This window comes from Kryptolebias marmoratus, linkage group LG12 (assembly GCF_001649575.2).
Source record: "Kryptolebias marmoratus isolate JLee-2015 linkage group LG12, ASM164957v2, whole genome shotgun sequence".
In the NCBI taxonomy this organism is placed as follows: Eukaryota; Metazoa; Chordata; class Actinopteri; order Cyprinodontiformes; family Rivulidae; genus Kryptolebias; species Kryptolebias marmoratus.
The window spans coordinates 17,727,763-17,742,161 of record NC_051441.1 but is presented as its reverse complement, the minus strand read 5'-3'; the positions used below and the strand labels follow the sequence as shown (position 1 = coordinate 17,742,161).

Sequence of the window (14,399 nt, the reverse complement as noted above, 5' to 3'; positions counted from 1 at the left end):
CCATCCCCAAAACTGTTCCCACAAAGTTGGGAAATTGTCTAAAATATCTTGGTACCTGAAGCATTAAGAATTCCTTTCGCTGGAACTAAGCGGCCGAGCCCAACTCCTGAAAAACAACTCCACACCATGGTCCTCCCTCCACCAGACTTTACACTTGGCTCCATGCAGTCAGACAAATATTGTTCTCCTGGCAGGAGCCAAACCCAGACTCATCCATCAGATGGTCAGACAGAAGCATGATTCGTCCCTCCAGAGGACACATCTCCACTGCTCTACAGTCCAGTGGCGGCGTGTTTTACTCCACTGCATCTGATGCATGCTATGAGCCGCTCTGTGATTTTACGTGGCCGACCACTTTGTGGCTGAATTGCTGTCGTTCCCAATCACTTCCACTTTGTTATAATCCCACTAACAGCTGACTGTGGAATATTTAGTAGGGAGGAAATTTCATGACTGGAGTTATTGTACAGGTGGCATCCTATCACAGTACCACTCTGCAATTCACTGAGCTCCTAAGAGTGACCCATTCTTTCACTAATGTTTGTAGAATCAGTCTGCATGACTAGGAGGTTGATTTTATATATCTGTGGCCATGAAGGTGACTGGAACACCTGAGTACAATGATTTGTATGGGTGAGTGAATATGTTTGCCAATATTGTGTATAGGGCTGCAAGATGCTGGTTTAGATTCTCAGTCATCCAGGCCATGATAAATTCAAAAAAGGTTAAAAAACAAAAACAACTGGACTTCTATTCTGTAGTTGAAGACGTTTCGCTTCTCATCCTAGGAGCTTTCTCAATTCAGAAATAGAGTGTGGAGTTGAGCTTTTAAAGCTGAGATGTGAAGTAAGACATCTCAATCCATTTAAAAATAAATAAATAATCAGTAAAAACGACTATTAACAATAATAAAATTCGTCATCAACCATTTTTATTGTCGATTATTGTTGACAATGCCGACTAATTGTTGAGAATTTGTTCATGTGACTGTTGTCATATGATTTAAGGTGAAGCCGTGTTTTTTACCTTTGTCTGATGAAGAGCTGTCCCCGAAACGTGACCTAAAAGTGAAGGCATGAAGCCTTTTTTCCTGCCTCTGCCGTATGACTTCCTGCGTTGTGGCTGAACACGCGCCATCATCTTTAATCTGAATGCAAGTGTTTCTAGTTCCAGCTCTTCTCCATGTTTGTGTGAGACAGACACGGTGAAGACAGATGACGTAATTACATTTTCTCAGCTAAAACCAGCAGAATTGTCTTCGATCATCTCACAGGTCTGTCTATCAGATTTTTATTTCTATTGTTTATTGTTTATTTATGTTTTTTAATCTCCCAATCATAAATGCATTAATAGCAATTAAATAAATCAGCTGTTATTCATGTTATTTTATGCAAAACAATATGCATTTTATTTTATGCAGAATCATGTATCCCCAGCAGTCACTGTGTGCGGGGGACACCCTGGACAGGTTGCAAGTCCATCGCAAGGCCACATAGAGACAAACAAGACAAACAACCATTCACACTCCCACCTAGGGACAATTTAAGAGTCATCAATTGACCTAACATGCATGTTTTTGGTCTGTGGGAGGAAACCCACGTGTGCACAGGGAGAACACGCAAACCCCACCCAGAAAGGCCCCAGGTCGGGAAGCGATCCTGCAACCTTCTTGCTGGGAGGCAACAGCTCTAACCACTATGTTATGTATGTGCAAGAGATATATTACATATCTGTGTTTTTCTTTTTAAGCATTTAAACCCTTTTTTAACTATAAAAAGTAAGCTGGACAAAAAAACTGGGTGTCATGTCATTGACCATGATGCATCCATGCACACACTCTTTAAAAACAAATACAGAATCACACCTAACTTCTTTTTTTAGTAGGAAGAAAACAATGAACTGGGAGAAAACCAACTCAAACACACAGGAAACAGACAAACTCAAAAGATTAAGACCCCAGACGAGTTTCAAACTCTCACCACTTATGAACCTGACTGGGATCTTTCTATGCAAAAGTTGCGATCACCACGCTGAAAAAGAATAGAAGCACGCTACCTTAGTAAACAGCTCCATACCTTTTTTGACTCTAGCCCACCTCTTCAAGCGTTGAAAAAGGCTTTCGATGGCGCTCAGCAGAAGCTGAACAATCCTGTTTACAATGACTGCGTCTTCTGTCTGGAGCAGAGACTCAAGCTCCTCACAGCTGTGGAGCGTCCTGAGCTCTTTGACGACTTTCTCGCAGATGCTTTTGGTCTTTTTGGGCTCTGGACGAAAGTCCTCAGGCGGGTTGGTGATCCCTTGCCTTAACTGACAAACCAGACCCCTTACAAAAATCAGTACCCCTTCCGGAGGGGAGTCCACGCTTTGCAGAGCGCCACATTTGATCAAAACTTGGGTGGTTACTGCTGTTACCTAATACGTCTGTTTCGGCTCGTCTGCAGGTAACGAGCTCCAAAGGTTCTGCTCCGCTGGCGGCAAAACAAGGAGGAGGCAGATGAAAGCTTGTAGAACTTTTATTCCTCTCTTGGCAAGGCGAATAGCATACAACCAACTTCACAGCTAGCGTCTCCCGAACTAACTCACCCAGCTCTTCTTCTTCTTCTTCCCCGTTGCTCTCTACCACCCCCTATCGAAAGGCCGGGCCTGTAACACTACCCCCACTCTGGATGATGATTAAACGTATTTAACATTACTCCAGCAACCATAACTGGTTAGAACAAATCCTCCAAAATCTAAGCTAGAACACTTCGTCAATGATCTAATGTAAACAGAGACTACAGTGCAAGACAATACACCTTTACAATAACTAGCCAAAGGCAAGTAAAAGAAAAATAACAATCCACTGCATGAAGCATATTACTCTAGGAACTGAAACAGGCGTGCTGTATACATGTTTTTGTTTTTTTTTTTTTTTTTTTTTTTTTTTTTTATATCCCCCACCTGAACTGGGCAGTAACCCGCCTACACCCAGATTCAGGCAAATAAAGAAAACAAAAGAGTTCATCCTTATGCAGGTGGACATCTAGCCGCTGACCCACTGACCAAATCGGTCAGGGGGTCTGCGTCTCCTCTGTGGTCTTTCCTGAGGTCCTGCTCCTTGAAGGACCGGCGGCCGCTGATCCCCCACAGAACCCTCTGTATCATTGTCTTCCGGTAGAACCTGGCCAGCTTCCTTCTGAATATGATTGTCTCCATACGAAGCTGAATCGACAGACCGAGACTGAGATGGGTCGTCTATTGCGGAGTCCACCATCTCTGAGAAGCTATCCCAGGGATTTAAAGGCCCGTCATGATCCACATCCAAAGAAGCATTGACCACTGGTGGAGGTACCTCAACTGCTGCTGGGCCATGAGCGTCTTGGAAAACCCAGCTATTGTTCAACGGGGTCCTGGCGTAATAAGGCTTGAGTTTATCATGATGAACCACTTTAGCTCGTGACTTTGGACCCTTCTTGATGCAATAAACAAGGTCGTCCAATGTTCCAGTGACAAAATAGGGACCTTCGTAGGAAGGGAGGAACTTCCGTATTCTGTTCCTCACTTTCTTCGTGCCCTTGATCAAGAGCCAAACAGCTTCCCCAACCTTATACTGTAGTTTGTACATGTTTTTGTTATACTGTCTCTTAGCTCGTTCAGAAGCCCTACCAAGCCACTCCCTGGCCAGTTGATGAGAGAGTTGTAACCTCTCTTTTTGTTGCATGACACATTGTGGGATGTTGGAACAGCCATTGTCAGGGAAGGGAACAGCAACAAGATCAATTGGCTCGGTTATTTCTCGACCAAACAGCATCATGTTAGGTGTAAATCCAGTAGAGCTGTGCTTTGTGGCCCGGTAAGCCATAAGTGCATATGGAAGCATCAGATCCCACTCCCAATGGCAGCGTTCTGCAGTGGTGGCCAGAATTTTCTGCAAAGTGGCATTAAACCGTTCCACCTGGCCATCGGATTGGGGACGAAATGGGGTAGTTCGTGTTTTTTCAATGCCCAGCAGCTCACACATGCTCTGGAAAACAGCAGATTCAAAATTGGTGCCCTGGTCACTATGGAGTGAGTGTGGGGCTCCATATCTGCAAACCCATTCAGACACAATCTTCTCCGCCACAGTGGGAGCTTGCTCGTCAGATAGGGGATAAGCTTCCACCCACTTACTGAAATAGTCCTGCACCACCAATATATAGCGGTTGTGTCGCTCAGTTTCATTTAAAGGTCCCATCAGGTCAACTGCTACCCTTTCCATGGGGGCACCAACCCGCACAGTTCCCATGGCTGCCTGGGGCGTTTTCCTTGGTCGAGCCTTGGCTGAACAGCTGATGCAGGTACGGCACCACAGAGTAACGCCATCTCTCATATTATACCAGTAATATCTGCTTTTCAGGCGCGACAGAGTCCTCTCTGCTCCAAAATGACCACCTACGGGCCCGTCATGCAGTTGCTCCATTACAGAGCTGTGGTAACAGTGTGGCAATACTATCTGTGGGTAGAAAACTTTGCCCCCACTGCAATAAAACTTCCTCAACATGATTCCATCTTTCCTGTAGAGTCTCTTCCACTGTGACCACAGAGCTTTGGTGGCCGGGCTACATGCTGCTATGCTGGCCCAGGCCGGACGATTTTCCCCTTTATCCATCCATTCCCAAACTGGTCCGATGTCAGGGTCATTCTTTTGGGCGGCAGCAAGCTGCTCATTAGTCCAACCACGGAACAGGTTAGGCTGAGGTGCTTCGCTCACCTGGTGGACTTTGGGATGAGTGGAGTTCTCCCTGTTGCCATTTATACAGTTGCCCACTACCCCCACTAGAGGTCGCCCTGGGGAAGTTGAAAAGTCAGTTTGGGCTGATGAGCTATGCATTAGGTCACACTGCACAGCCTTGTGTTGAAACTGTTTCCTGCCCAGCTCTGGATCTGATATGTGACATACACAGTTCTCACGGCAGGGCTTCCTGGAAAGAGCATCCGCATTTAGGTGTTTAATTCCTGGGCGGTGAACCACCTGGAAATCATACTCCGCCAGTTTCTCTAACCAGCGAGCAAGTTGACCTTCAGGCTCCCTCAGTCTGGTGAGCCACCGTAGGCTGCTGTGGTCAGTTCGAATGGTAAAGTGTCGCCCCAGCAGGTATTGTCTGAAATGTGAGGTGAACTCCACCACAGCCAAAAGTTCCCGTCTAGTGGTGCAGTAGTTCCTCTCAGTAGCCGACAGACATTTGCTGCCATACGCCAGGACTCTCTCCTCCCCCTCCTGTATCTGAGAGAGAACGGCACCGATACCACAGTCACTGGCATCAGTGTCGAGGAGCAACTCACCACTATCCAGAGGGTAGCCGAGGACAGGCGCTGACGTCAGGCGCCGTTTTAACTCTTCAAGAGCCTCCTGGCATTGAGTTGACCAGTTAAAACGAGCATACTTTTTGGTGAGCTCGTGGAGTGGCTTGGCAACTGTGGCAAAATTTTCTACGTAACGGCGATAATATGAAGCTAGCCCCACAAACTGTCGCACCTCTCTCACGTTTCGAGGGGTGGGCCACTCCTGTACACGCTGAATCTTCTGCGGGTCTGTGGCAACCCCTTCAGCTGAAACTTTGTGGCCTAAGAAAATTACTTGCTCCCGAAACAGGCAGCATTTGGAGGGTTTGAGCTTCAGGTTAGCTCCACGCAGCCTGGCAAACACATGCTCCAGTCGCTCCAACATCTGACCAGTGTCTCGTCCTAGAACTATAATGTCATCGAGATAAACCAAACAGGTCTCCCATTGCAGCCCTGCCAAGACACGGTCCATGAGCCTTTGAAACGTGGCTGGAGCATTACACAGTCCAAAAGGCATCACGTTCCATTCAAAAAGCCCCTTACGTGTGCAGAATGCAGCGGCTCTTCTCGCCCGAGGTGTCATTTCCACTTGCCAGTACCCAGATGTTAGGTCGAGTGTGCTGAAGAACTTAGCCGTGGAGAGGGTGTCCAGGGTGTCTTGAATCCGAGGCAGTGGGTACGCATCCTTAATTGTTTGTTCATTCAGGGCCCTGTAATCCACACAGAGCCTAGAGCTCTGATCCTTCTTTCTTACCATCACAATTGGTGCTGCCCAGCTGCTATTACTGGGTTGGGCAAGGCCAGCCTCCAAGCTCTGAAGCACCTGCTGGTCAGCTGCTTCCTGTTTCTGCCGAGCCATTTTCCGGGGGGGCTGCTTCACAGGAGGTCCTACAGTGGTCAGGATGTCATGTTTCACAATGCTGGTGCGACCCAAATCATTTGGGCCAGTGGAGAACACATCGCCATATCGCTGCAATAACTGGCCCAGTTGACGACGGTCCTCTTCCAACAATCCACCACAGCTGTCAGCATACAGTTCCTGGAGATGGTTCGGTATAGAAAAAGGGACAGGGTTAACAGATTCATGCACAATATTGGCTCTGTCTGCTCCAGCTGCCTGGAGCTCCTTTCCTGCAACAACCTGAACTGGCTGAAGCACTCCAGCCACCGCTCCTTTGTTTACCTTAACAGGGATGGTGCCAGGGTTGAAGATCCGGATGGGTAAGCTGGCTGACTGCTGCTGCTGGACAACAACATGGGCCACAAGAACATTGTGCTTTTCAATGAAGGCTTTAGTGGGGCTCAGCATGAGAACCCTGCTGGCCGTATGGCAAGGTCGGTAGAGACCAGGCACCACATACTCGCGCCCAGGCTCCAGGACCGTGGTACGGGCCACCCTCACAACGTGTACCCCAGCCTGGAACTCAAAACCTAACTGGGGAACCTTCTCTCCAAACAGAGTTATTTCCTTACGCCCATAGTCCAAACAGGCACTTGACTGCTGCAGGAAGGGTTGACCTAAGATGACCTCTGTGCTCTCAGCTGTGTCAGCAATGATGAAGTTCACATCCACCATCTTGTTTCCAATATGGACTGGGAGGACAACCTCTCCCAGCACAGGCAGCCCCTCCGGCCCGATTCCCTGCAGTGTTTGTGCAGATGATGGCTGGATGGTGGGTCTACACTCTAAAACAAACGAGTTAAAGTCACGCAGGGACAGCACGTTTCTCCGGGCACCAGAGTCTAAGAGGGCACATATTTCTATTCCATGGATCAGAATTTGAATGCACATGTCCTCCTTCCCGTTTTTAGTGCAGATAATCACAGTGTCTGGTGTGGATGGCTTTTTGGGATGTGTTTGCTTTACTTTTGGTTGGTGTGGTGAAGGGCAGCTTCTCTGTAGATGACCCACACCAGAGCAGTTATGACATATGACATTGCTTAAATGTTTGTTCTTACTTGAGATGGATTTCTGTCGATGTTTCTCACGTGGCCCCCATTGGGTCAGGTTGCGGTCCTCATGCACCATTGCTAGCCTGGCCCCTTGAGGTGTCGAGTTGCGTGCGGTGGGCCGCATCAATTGTGTGACTGCACGGGCGGCCATCCTTGTGGCTTCATACCTTTGGGCGATTCCATAAGCCAACGCAAGGGTGCGTGGTCGTTCCTCTAACAGTTTTTGGATCAGATCAGGGTCTGCTAGAGCATTAGTGAAAATCTCCACACTAACGCGATCTTGCTCTCTCTCTGTACAGTTGGCATAAACAACAGAGACCTTTTCATAGATGTCATCTCTTAGAACATGTAGAGCTTCTCCAGTTTTCCTGACTCTTTGCCTCAATTCGATGCCAATAGCTGCAGCATGTTCTGAAGAAGCCCCATAGGCAGCTTCAACCTCCTCAACAATCCGCTGATAGCTCCAATCAGCTGATCTGGGATTTTTATGGACAATGGCTCCAGCTGGACCGGTGAGGCAGAATTTTAACTGGACAGCTTTAGTCTTTTCAGTCCAGTGATTAGCCGTAGCACAGCATTCAAACTGGTAAAGGAAGCCTTTCCATGAACCTGCTCCATCAAAATGGCCTGGCTGCAGTATTGGGATCTTCTCATCACATGTTCGACACTCACTGCTGTTTATGTCGTTTAATCCATGTACAAGATTACAGGAACCGAAGTGCTGAACCGGAACTGAAGTATTTTCCGGCTGGGGTGAAATACAAAATCTGTGATTGTTCTCTACTCTGCCCAATGATCCTACAACATGATGTACGGAGCCTCCGCTCGTGTGGGGGAAATCCTGTCGTGCGGGTGGGCAAGTTTGCAGTATGTGTCCAAAACCCTCCGACTGGTTAACGAGCGGTACTGCGTGGGTCAGCGATGAAGCTACACAGCGTTCCCAGTTAGGTACATTTAGCGGGGAAGGAGGAAATCCAGCTGCACCTCGGCTATTAGTCTTATTATCCATATAACATGTCGTCACGCGGGGCGTGGATGCTACGTTCTGAGCACCACCACGACTTGGACAGAAATGGGCTAAACTCTCACCGCAGTTAGTCGTTCGCTGGTCCGGCGTTGTAAAAGGGTTGTAATGTTCTGACGGTGGCGGGGTCAGTGGCCATGGTGTAGCTTCACTTGCCGCTGGAGTTAATTCCCTGCTGGTCACCAACCGATCATCACGCCACTCCATTTCATCACAGAAGCCCGCATTGTCCTGTCGGGTCTCTTCTATATCCACCAGGAAGGGGTTTAAGCTTACTCTTCGGCTCCTTCCCTCCATTTGCGTTGATACTCCGGTAGCAGTGTCGGCGCCAGTCGCAGCCATCTTGGGAACTTCCAGAAAATTCTTTCGGCCTCCTTCATCCATTTCTTGCCGTTCCCCCCGCCTTTTTCTAGCAGAGCGATCCCGGACGAGCCCCCAGTGTTACCTAATAAGTCTATTTCGGCTCGTCTGCAGGTAACGAGCTCTAAAGGTTCTGCTCCGCTGGCGGCAAAACAAGGAGGAGGCAGATGAAAGCTTGTAGAACTTTTATTCCTCTCTTGGCAAGGCGAATAGCATACAACCAACTTCACAGCTAGCGTCTCCCGAACTAACTCACCCAGCTCTTCTTCTTCTTCTTCCCCGTTGCTCTCTACCACCCCCTATCGAAAGGCCGGGCCTGTAACACTACCCCCACTCTGGATGATGATTAAACGTATTTAACATTACTCCAGCAACCATAACTGGTTAGAACAAATCCTCCAAAATCTAAGCTAGAACACTTCGTCAATGATCTAATGTAAACAGAGACTACAGTGCAAGACAATACACCTTTACAATAACTAGCCAAAGGCAAGTAAAAGAAAAATAACAATCCACTGCATGAAGCATATTACTCTAGGAACTGAAACAGGCGTGCTGTATACATGTTTTTGTTTTTTTTTTTTTTTTTTTTTTTTTTTTTTATATCCCCCACCTGAACTGGGCAGTAACCCGCCTACACCCAGATTCAGGCAAATAAAGAAAACAAAAGAGTTCATCCTTATGCAGGTGGACATCTAGCCGCTGACCCACTGACCAAATCGGTCAGGGGGTCTGCGTCTCCTCTGTGGTCTTTCCTGAGGTCCTGCTCCTTGAAGGACCGGCGGCCGCTGATCCCCCACAGAACCCTCTGTATCATTGTCTTCCGGTAGAACCTGGCCAGCTTCCTTCTGAATATGATTGTCTCCATACGAAGCTGAATCGACAGACCGAGACTGAGATGGGTCGTCTATTGCGGAGTCCACCATCTCTGAGAAGCTATCCCAGGGATTTAAAGGCCCGTCATGATCCACATCCAAAGAAGCATTGACCACTGGTGGAGGTACCTCAACTGCTGCTGGGCCATGAGCGTCTTGGAAAACCCAGCTATTGTTCAACGGGGTCCTGGCGTAATAAGGCTTGAGTTTATCATGATGAACCACTTTAGCTCGTGACTTTGGACCCTTCTTGATGCAATAAACAAGGTCGTCCAATGTTCCAGTGACAAAATAGGGACCTTCGTAGGAAGGGAGGAACTTCCGTATTCTGTTCCTCACTTTCTTCGTGCCCTTGATCAAGAGCCAAACAGCTTCCCCAACCTTATACTGTAGTTTGTACATGTTTTTGTTATACTGTCTCTTAGCTCGTTCAGAAGCCCTACCAAGCCACTCCCTGGCCAGTTGATGAGAGAGTTGTAACCTCTCTTTTTGTTGCATGACACATTGTGGGATGTTGGAACAGCCATTGTCAGGGAAGGGAACAGCAACAAGATCAATTGGCTCGGTTATTTCTCGACCAAACAGCATCATGTTAGGTGTAAATCCAGTAGAGCTGTGCTTTGTGGCCCGGTAAGCCATAAGTGCATATGGAAGCATCAGATCCCACTCCCAATGGCAGCGTTCTGCAGTGGTGGCCAGAATTTTCTGCAAAGTGGCATTAAACCGTTCCACCTGGCCATCGGATTGGGGACGAAATGGGGTAGTTCGTGTTTTTTCAATGCCCAGCAGCTCACACATGCTCTGGAAAACAGCAGATTCAAAATTGGTGCCCTGGTCACTATGGAGTGAGTGTGGGGCTCCATATCTGCAAACCCATTCAGACACAATCTTCTCCGCCACAGTGGGAGCTTGCTCGTCAGATAGGGGATAAGCTTCCACCCACTTACTGAAATAGTCCTGCACCACCAATATATAGCGGTTGTGTCGCTCAGTTTCATTTAAAGGTCCCATCAGGTCAACTGCTACCCTTTCCATGGGGGCACCAACCCGCACAGTTCCCATGGCTGCCTGGGGCGTTTTCCTTGGTCGAGCCTTGGCTGAACAGCTGATGCAGGTACGGCACCACAGAGTAACGCCATCTCTCATATTATACCAGTAATATCTGCTTTTCAGGCGCGACAGAGTCCTCTCTGCTCCAAAATGACCACCTACGGGCCCGTCATGCAGTTGCTCCATTACAGAGCTGTGGTAACAGTGTGGCAATACTATCTGTGGGTAGAAAACTTTGCCCCCACTGCAATAAAACTTCCTCAACATGATTCCATCTTTCCTGTAGAGTCTCTTCCACTGTGACCACAGAGCTTTGGTGGCCGGGCTACATGCTGCTATGCTGGCCCAGGCCGGACGATTTTCCCCTTTATCCATCCATTCCCAAACTGGTCCGATGTCAGGGTCATTCTTTTGGGCGGCAGCAAGCTGCTCATTAGTCCAACCACGGAACAGGTTAGGCTGAGGTGCTTCGCTCACCTGGTGGACTTTGGGATGAGTGGAGTTCTCCCTGTTGCCATTTATACAGTTGCCCACTACCCCCACTAGAGGTCGCCCTGGGGAAGTTGAAAAGTCAGTTTGGGCTGATGAGCTATGCATTAGGTCACACTGCACAGCCTTGTGTTGAAACTGTTTCCTGCCCAGCTCTGGATCTGATATGTGACATACACAGTTCTCACGGCAGGGCTTCCTGGAAAGAGCATCCGCATTTAGGTGTTTAATTCCTGGGCGGTGAACCACCTGGAAATCATACTCCGCCAGTTTCTCTAACCAGCGAGCAAGTTGACCTTCAGGCTCCCTCAGTCTGGTGAGCCACCGTAGGCTGCTGTGGTCAGTTCGAATGGTAAAGTGTCGCCCCAGCAGGTATTGTCTGAAATGTGAGGTGAACTCCACCACAGCCAAAAGTTCCCGTCTAGTGGTGCAGTAGTTCCTCTCAGTAGCCGACAGACATTTGCTGCCATACGCCAGGACTCTCTCCTCCCCCTCCTGTATCTGAGAGAGAACGGCACCGATACCACAGTCACTGGCATCAGTGTCGAGGAGCAACTCACCACTATCCAGAGGGTAGCCGAGGACAGGCGCTGACGTCAGGCGCCGTTTTAACTCTTCAAGAGCCTCCTGGCATTGAGTTGACCAGTTAAAACGAGCATACTTTTTGGTGAGCTCGTGGAGTGGCTTGGCAACTGTGGCAAAATTTTCTACGTAACGGCGATAATATGAAGCTAGCCCCACAAACTGTCGCACCTCTCTCACGTTTCGAGGGGTGGGCCACTCCTGTACACGCTGAATCTTCTGCGGGTCTGTGGCAACCCCTTCAGCTGAAACTTTGTGGCCTAAGAAAATTACTTGCTCCCGAAACAGGCAGCATTTGGAGGGTTTGAGCTTCAGGTTAGCTCCACGCAGCCTGGCAAACACATGCTCCAGTCGCTCCAACATCTGACCAGTGTCTCGTCCTAGAACTATAATGTCATCGAGATAAACCAAACAGGTCTCCCATTGCAGCCCTGCCAAGACACGGTCCATGAGCCTTTGAAACGTGGCTGGAGCATTACACAGTCCAAAAGGCATCACGTTCCATTCAAAAAGCCCCTTACGTGTGCAGAATGCAGCGGCTCTTCTCGCCCGAGGTGTCATTTCCACTTGCCAGTACCCAGATGTTAGGTCGAGTGTGCTGAAGAACTTAGCCGTGGAGAGGGTGTCCAGGGTGTCTTGAATCCGAGGCAGTGGGTACGCATCCTTAATTGTTTGTTCATTCAGGGCCCTGTAATCCACACAGAGCCTAGAGCTCTGATCCTTCTTTCTTACCATCACAATTGGTGCTGCCCAGCTGCTATTACTGGGTTGGGCAAGGCCAGCCTCCAAGCTCTGAAGCACCTGCTGGTCAGCTGCTTCCTGTTTCTGCCGAGCCATTTTCCGGGGGGGCTGCTTCACAGGAGGTCCTACAGTGGTCAGGATGTCATGTTTCACAATGCTGGTGCGACCCAAATCATTTGGGCCAGTGGAGAACACATCGCCATATCGCTGCAATAACTGGCCCAGTTGACGACGGTCCTCTTCCAACAATCCACCACAGCTGTCAGCATACAGTTCCTGGAGATGGTTCGGTATAGAAAAAGGGACAGGGTTAACAGATTCATGCACAATATTGGCTCTGTCTGCTCCAGCTGCCTGGAGCTCCTTTCCTGCAACAACCTGAACTGGCTGAAGCACTCCAGCCACCGCTCCTTTGTTTACCTTAACAGGGATGGTGCCAGGGTTGAAGATCCGGATGGGTAAGCTGGCTGACTGCTGCTGCTGGACAACAACATGGGCCACAAGAACATTGTGCTTTTCAATGAAGGCTTTAGTGGGGCTCAGCATGAGAACCCTGCTGGCCGTATGGCAAGGTCGGTAGAGACCAGGCACCACATACTCGCGCCCAGGCTCCAGGACCGTGGTACGGGCCACCCTCACAACGTGTACCCCAGCCTGGAACTCAAAACCTAACTGGGGAACCTTCTCTCCAAACAGAGTTATTTCCTTACGCCCATAGTCCAAACAGGCACTTGACTGCTGCAGGAAGGGTTGACCTAAGATGACCTCTGTGCTCTCAGCTGTGTCAGCAATGATGAAGTTCACATCCACCATCTTGTTTCCAATATGGACTGGGAGGACAACCTCTCCCAGCACAGGCAGCCCCTCCGGCCCGATTCCCTGCAGTGTTTGTGCAGATGATGGCTGGATGGTGGGTCTACACTCTAAAACAAACGAGTTAAAGTCACGCAGGGACAGCACGTTTCTCCGGGCACCAGAGTCTAAGAGGGCACATATTTCTATTCCATGGATCAGAATTTGAATGCACATGTCCTCCTTCCCGTTTTTAGTGCAGATAATCACAGTGTCTGGTGTGGATGGCTTTTTGGGATGTGTTTGCTTTACTTTTGGTTGGTGTGGTGAAGGGCAGCTTCTCTGTAGATGACCCACACCAGAGCAGTTATGACATATGACATTGCTTAAATGTTTGTTCTTACTTGAGATGGATTTCTGTCGATGTTTCTCACGTGGCCCCCATTGGGTCAGGTTGCGGTCCTCATGCACCATTGCTAGCCTGGCCCCTTGAGGTGTCGAGTTGCGTGCGGTGGGCCGCATCAATTGTGTGACTGCACGGGCGGCCATCCTTGTGGCTTCATACCTTTGGGCGATTCCATAAGCCAACGCAAGGGTGCGTGGTCGTTCCTCTAACAGTTTTTGGATCAGATCAGGGTCTGCTAGAGCATTAGTGAAAATCTCCACACTAACGCGATCTTGCTCTCTCTCTGTACAGTTGGCATAAACAACAGAGACCTTTTCATAGATGTCATCTCTTAGAACATGTAGAGCTTCTCCAGTTTTCCTGACTCTTTGCCTCAATTCGATGCCAATAGCTGCAGCATGTTCTGAAGAAGCCCCATAGGCAGCTTCAACCTCCTCAACAATCCGCTGATAGCTCCAATCAGCTGATCTGGGATTTTTATGGACAATGGCTCCAGCTGGACCGGTGAGGCAGAATTTTAACTGGACAGCTTTAGTCTTTTCAGTCCAGTGATTAGCCGTAGCACAGCATTCAAACTGGTAAAGGAAGCCTTTCCATGAACCTGCTCCATCAAAATGGCCTGGCTGCAGTATTGGGATCTTCTCATCACATGTTCGACACTCACTGCTGTTTATGTCGTTTAATCCATGTACAAGATTACAGGAACCGAAGTGCTGAACCGGAACTGAAGTATTTTCCGGCTGGGGTGAAATACAAAATCTGTGATTGTTCTCTACTCTGCCCAATGATCCTACAACATGATGTACGGAGCCTCCGCTCGTGTGGG

General features: G+C 48.8%; 1 protein-coding gene across 1 annotated transcript; it reads right to left on the bottom strand.

Moving 5' to 3' along the window:
- Nucleotides 1-2,367: 2,367 nt before the first annotated feature.
- LOC112450525 lies at nucleotides 2,368-13,542 on the bottom strand. The gene is made up of 2 exons (XM_037978703.1): nucleotides 9,339-13,542; nucleotides 2,368-7,545 (listed from the first exon to the last, which is right to left on the bottom strand). Exons 1-2 carry the CDS (start codon nucleotides 13,402-13,404, stop codon nucleotides 3,023-3,025), a joined length of 8,589 nt encoding a protein of 2,862 aa, XP_037834631.1. The 5' UTR covers nucleotides 13,405-13,542; the 3' UTR covers nucleotides 2,368-3,022.
- Between the last annotated feature and the right edge of the window lie 857 nt (nucleotides 13,543-14,399).

Bases quoted from the DNA above. Each gene is read 5' to 3' on its own strand.
- LOC112450525 (XM_037978703.1), bottom strand. From the start codon at position 13,404: ATGTGCATTCAAATTCTGATCCATGGAATAGAAATATGTGCCCTCTTA. The intron at 7,546-9,338 runs GCTAGATGTCCA...CCAACTGTACAG, and splicing joins ATTTGGTCAGTGGGTCAGCG to AGAGAGAGCAAGATCGCGTT.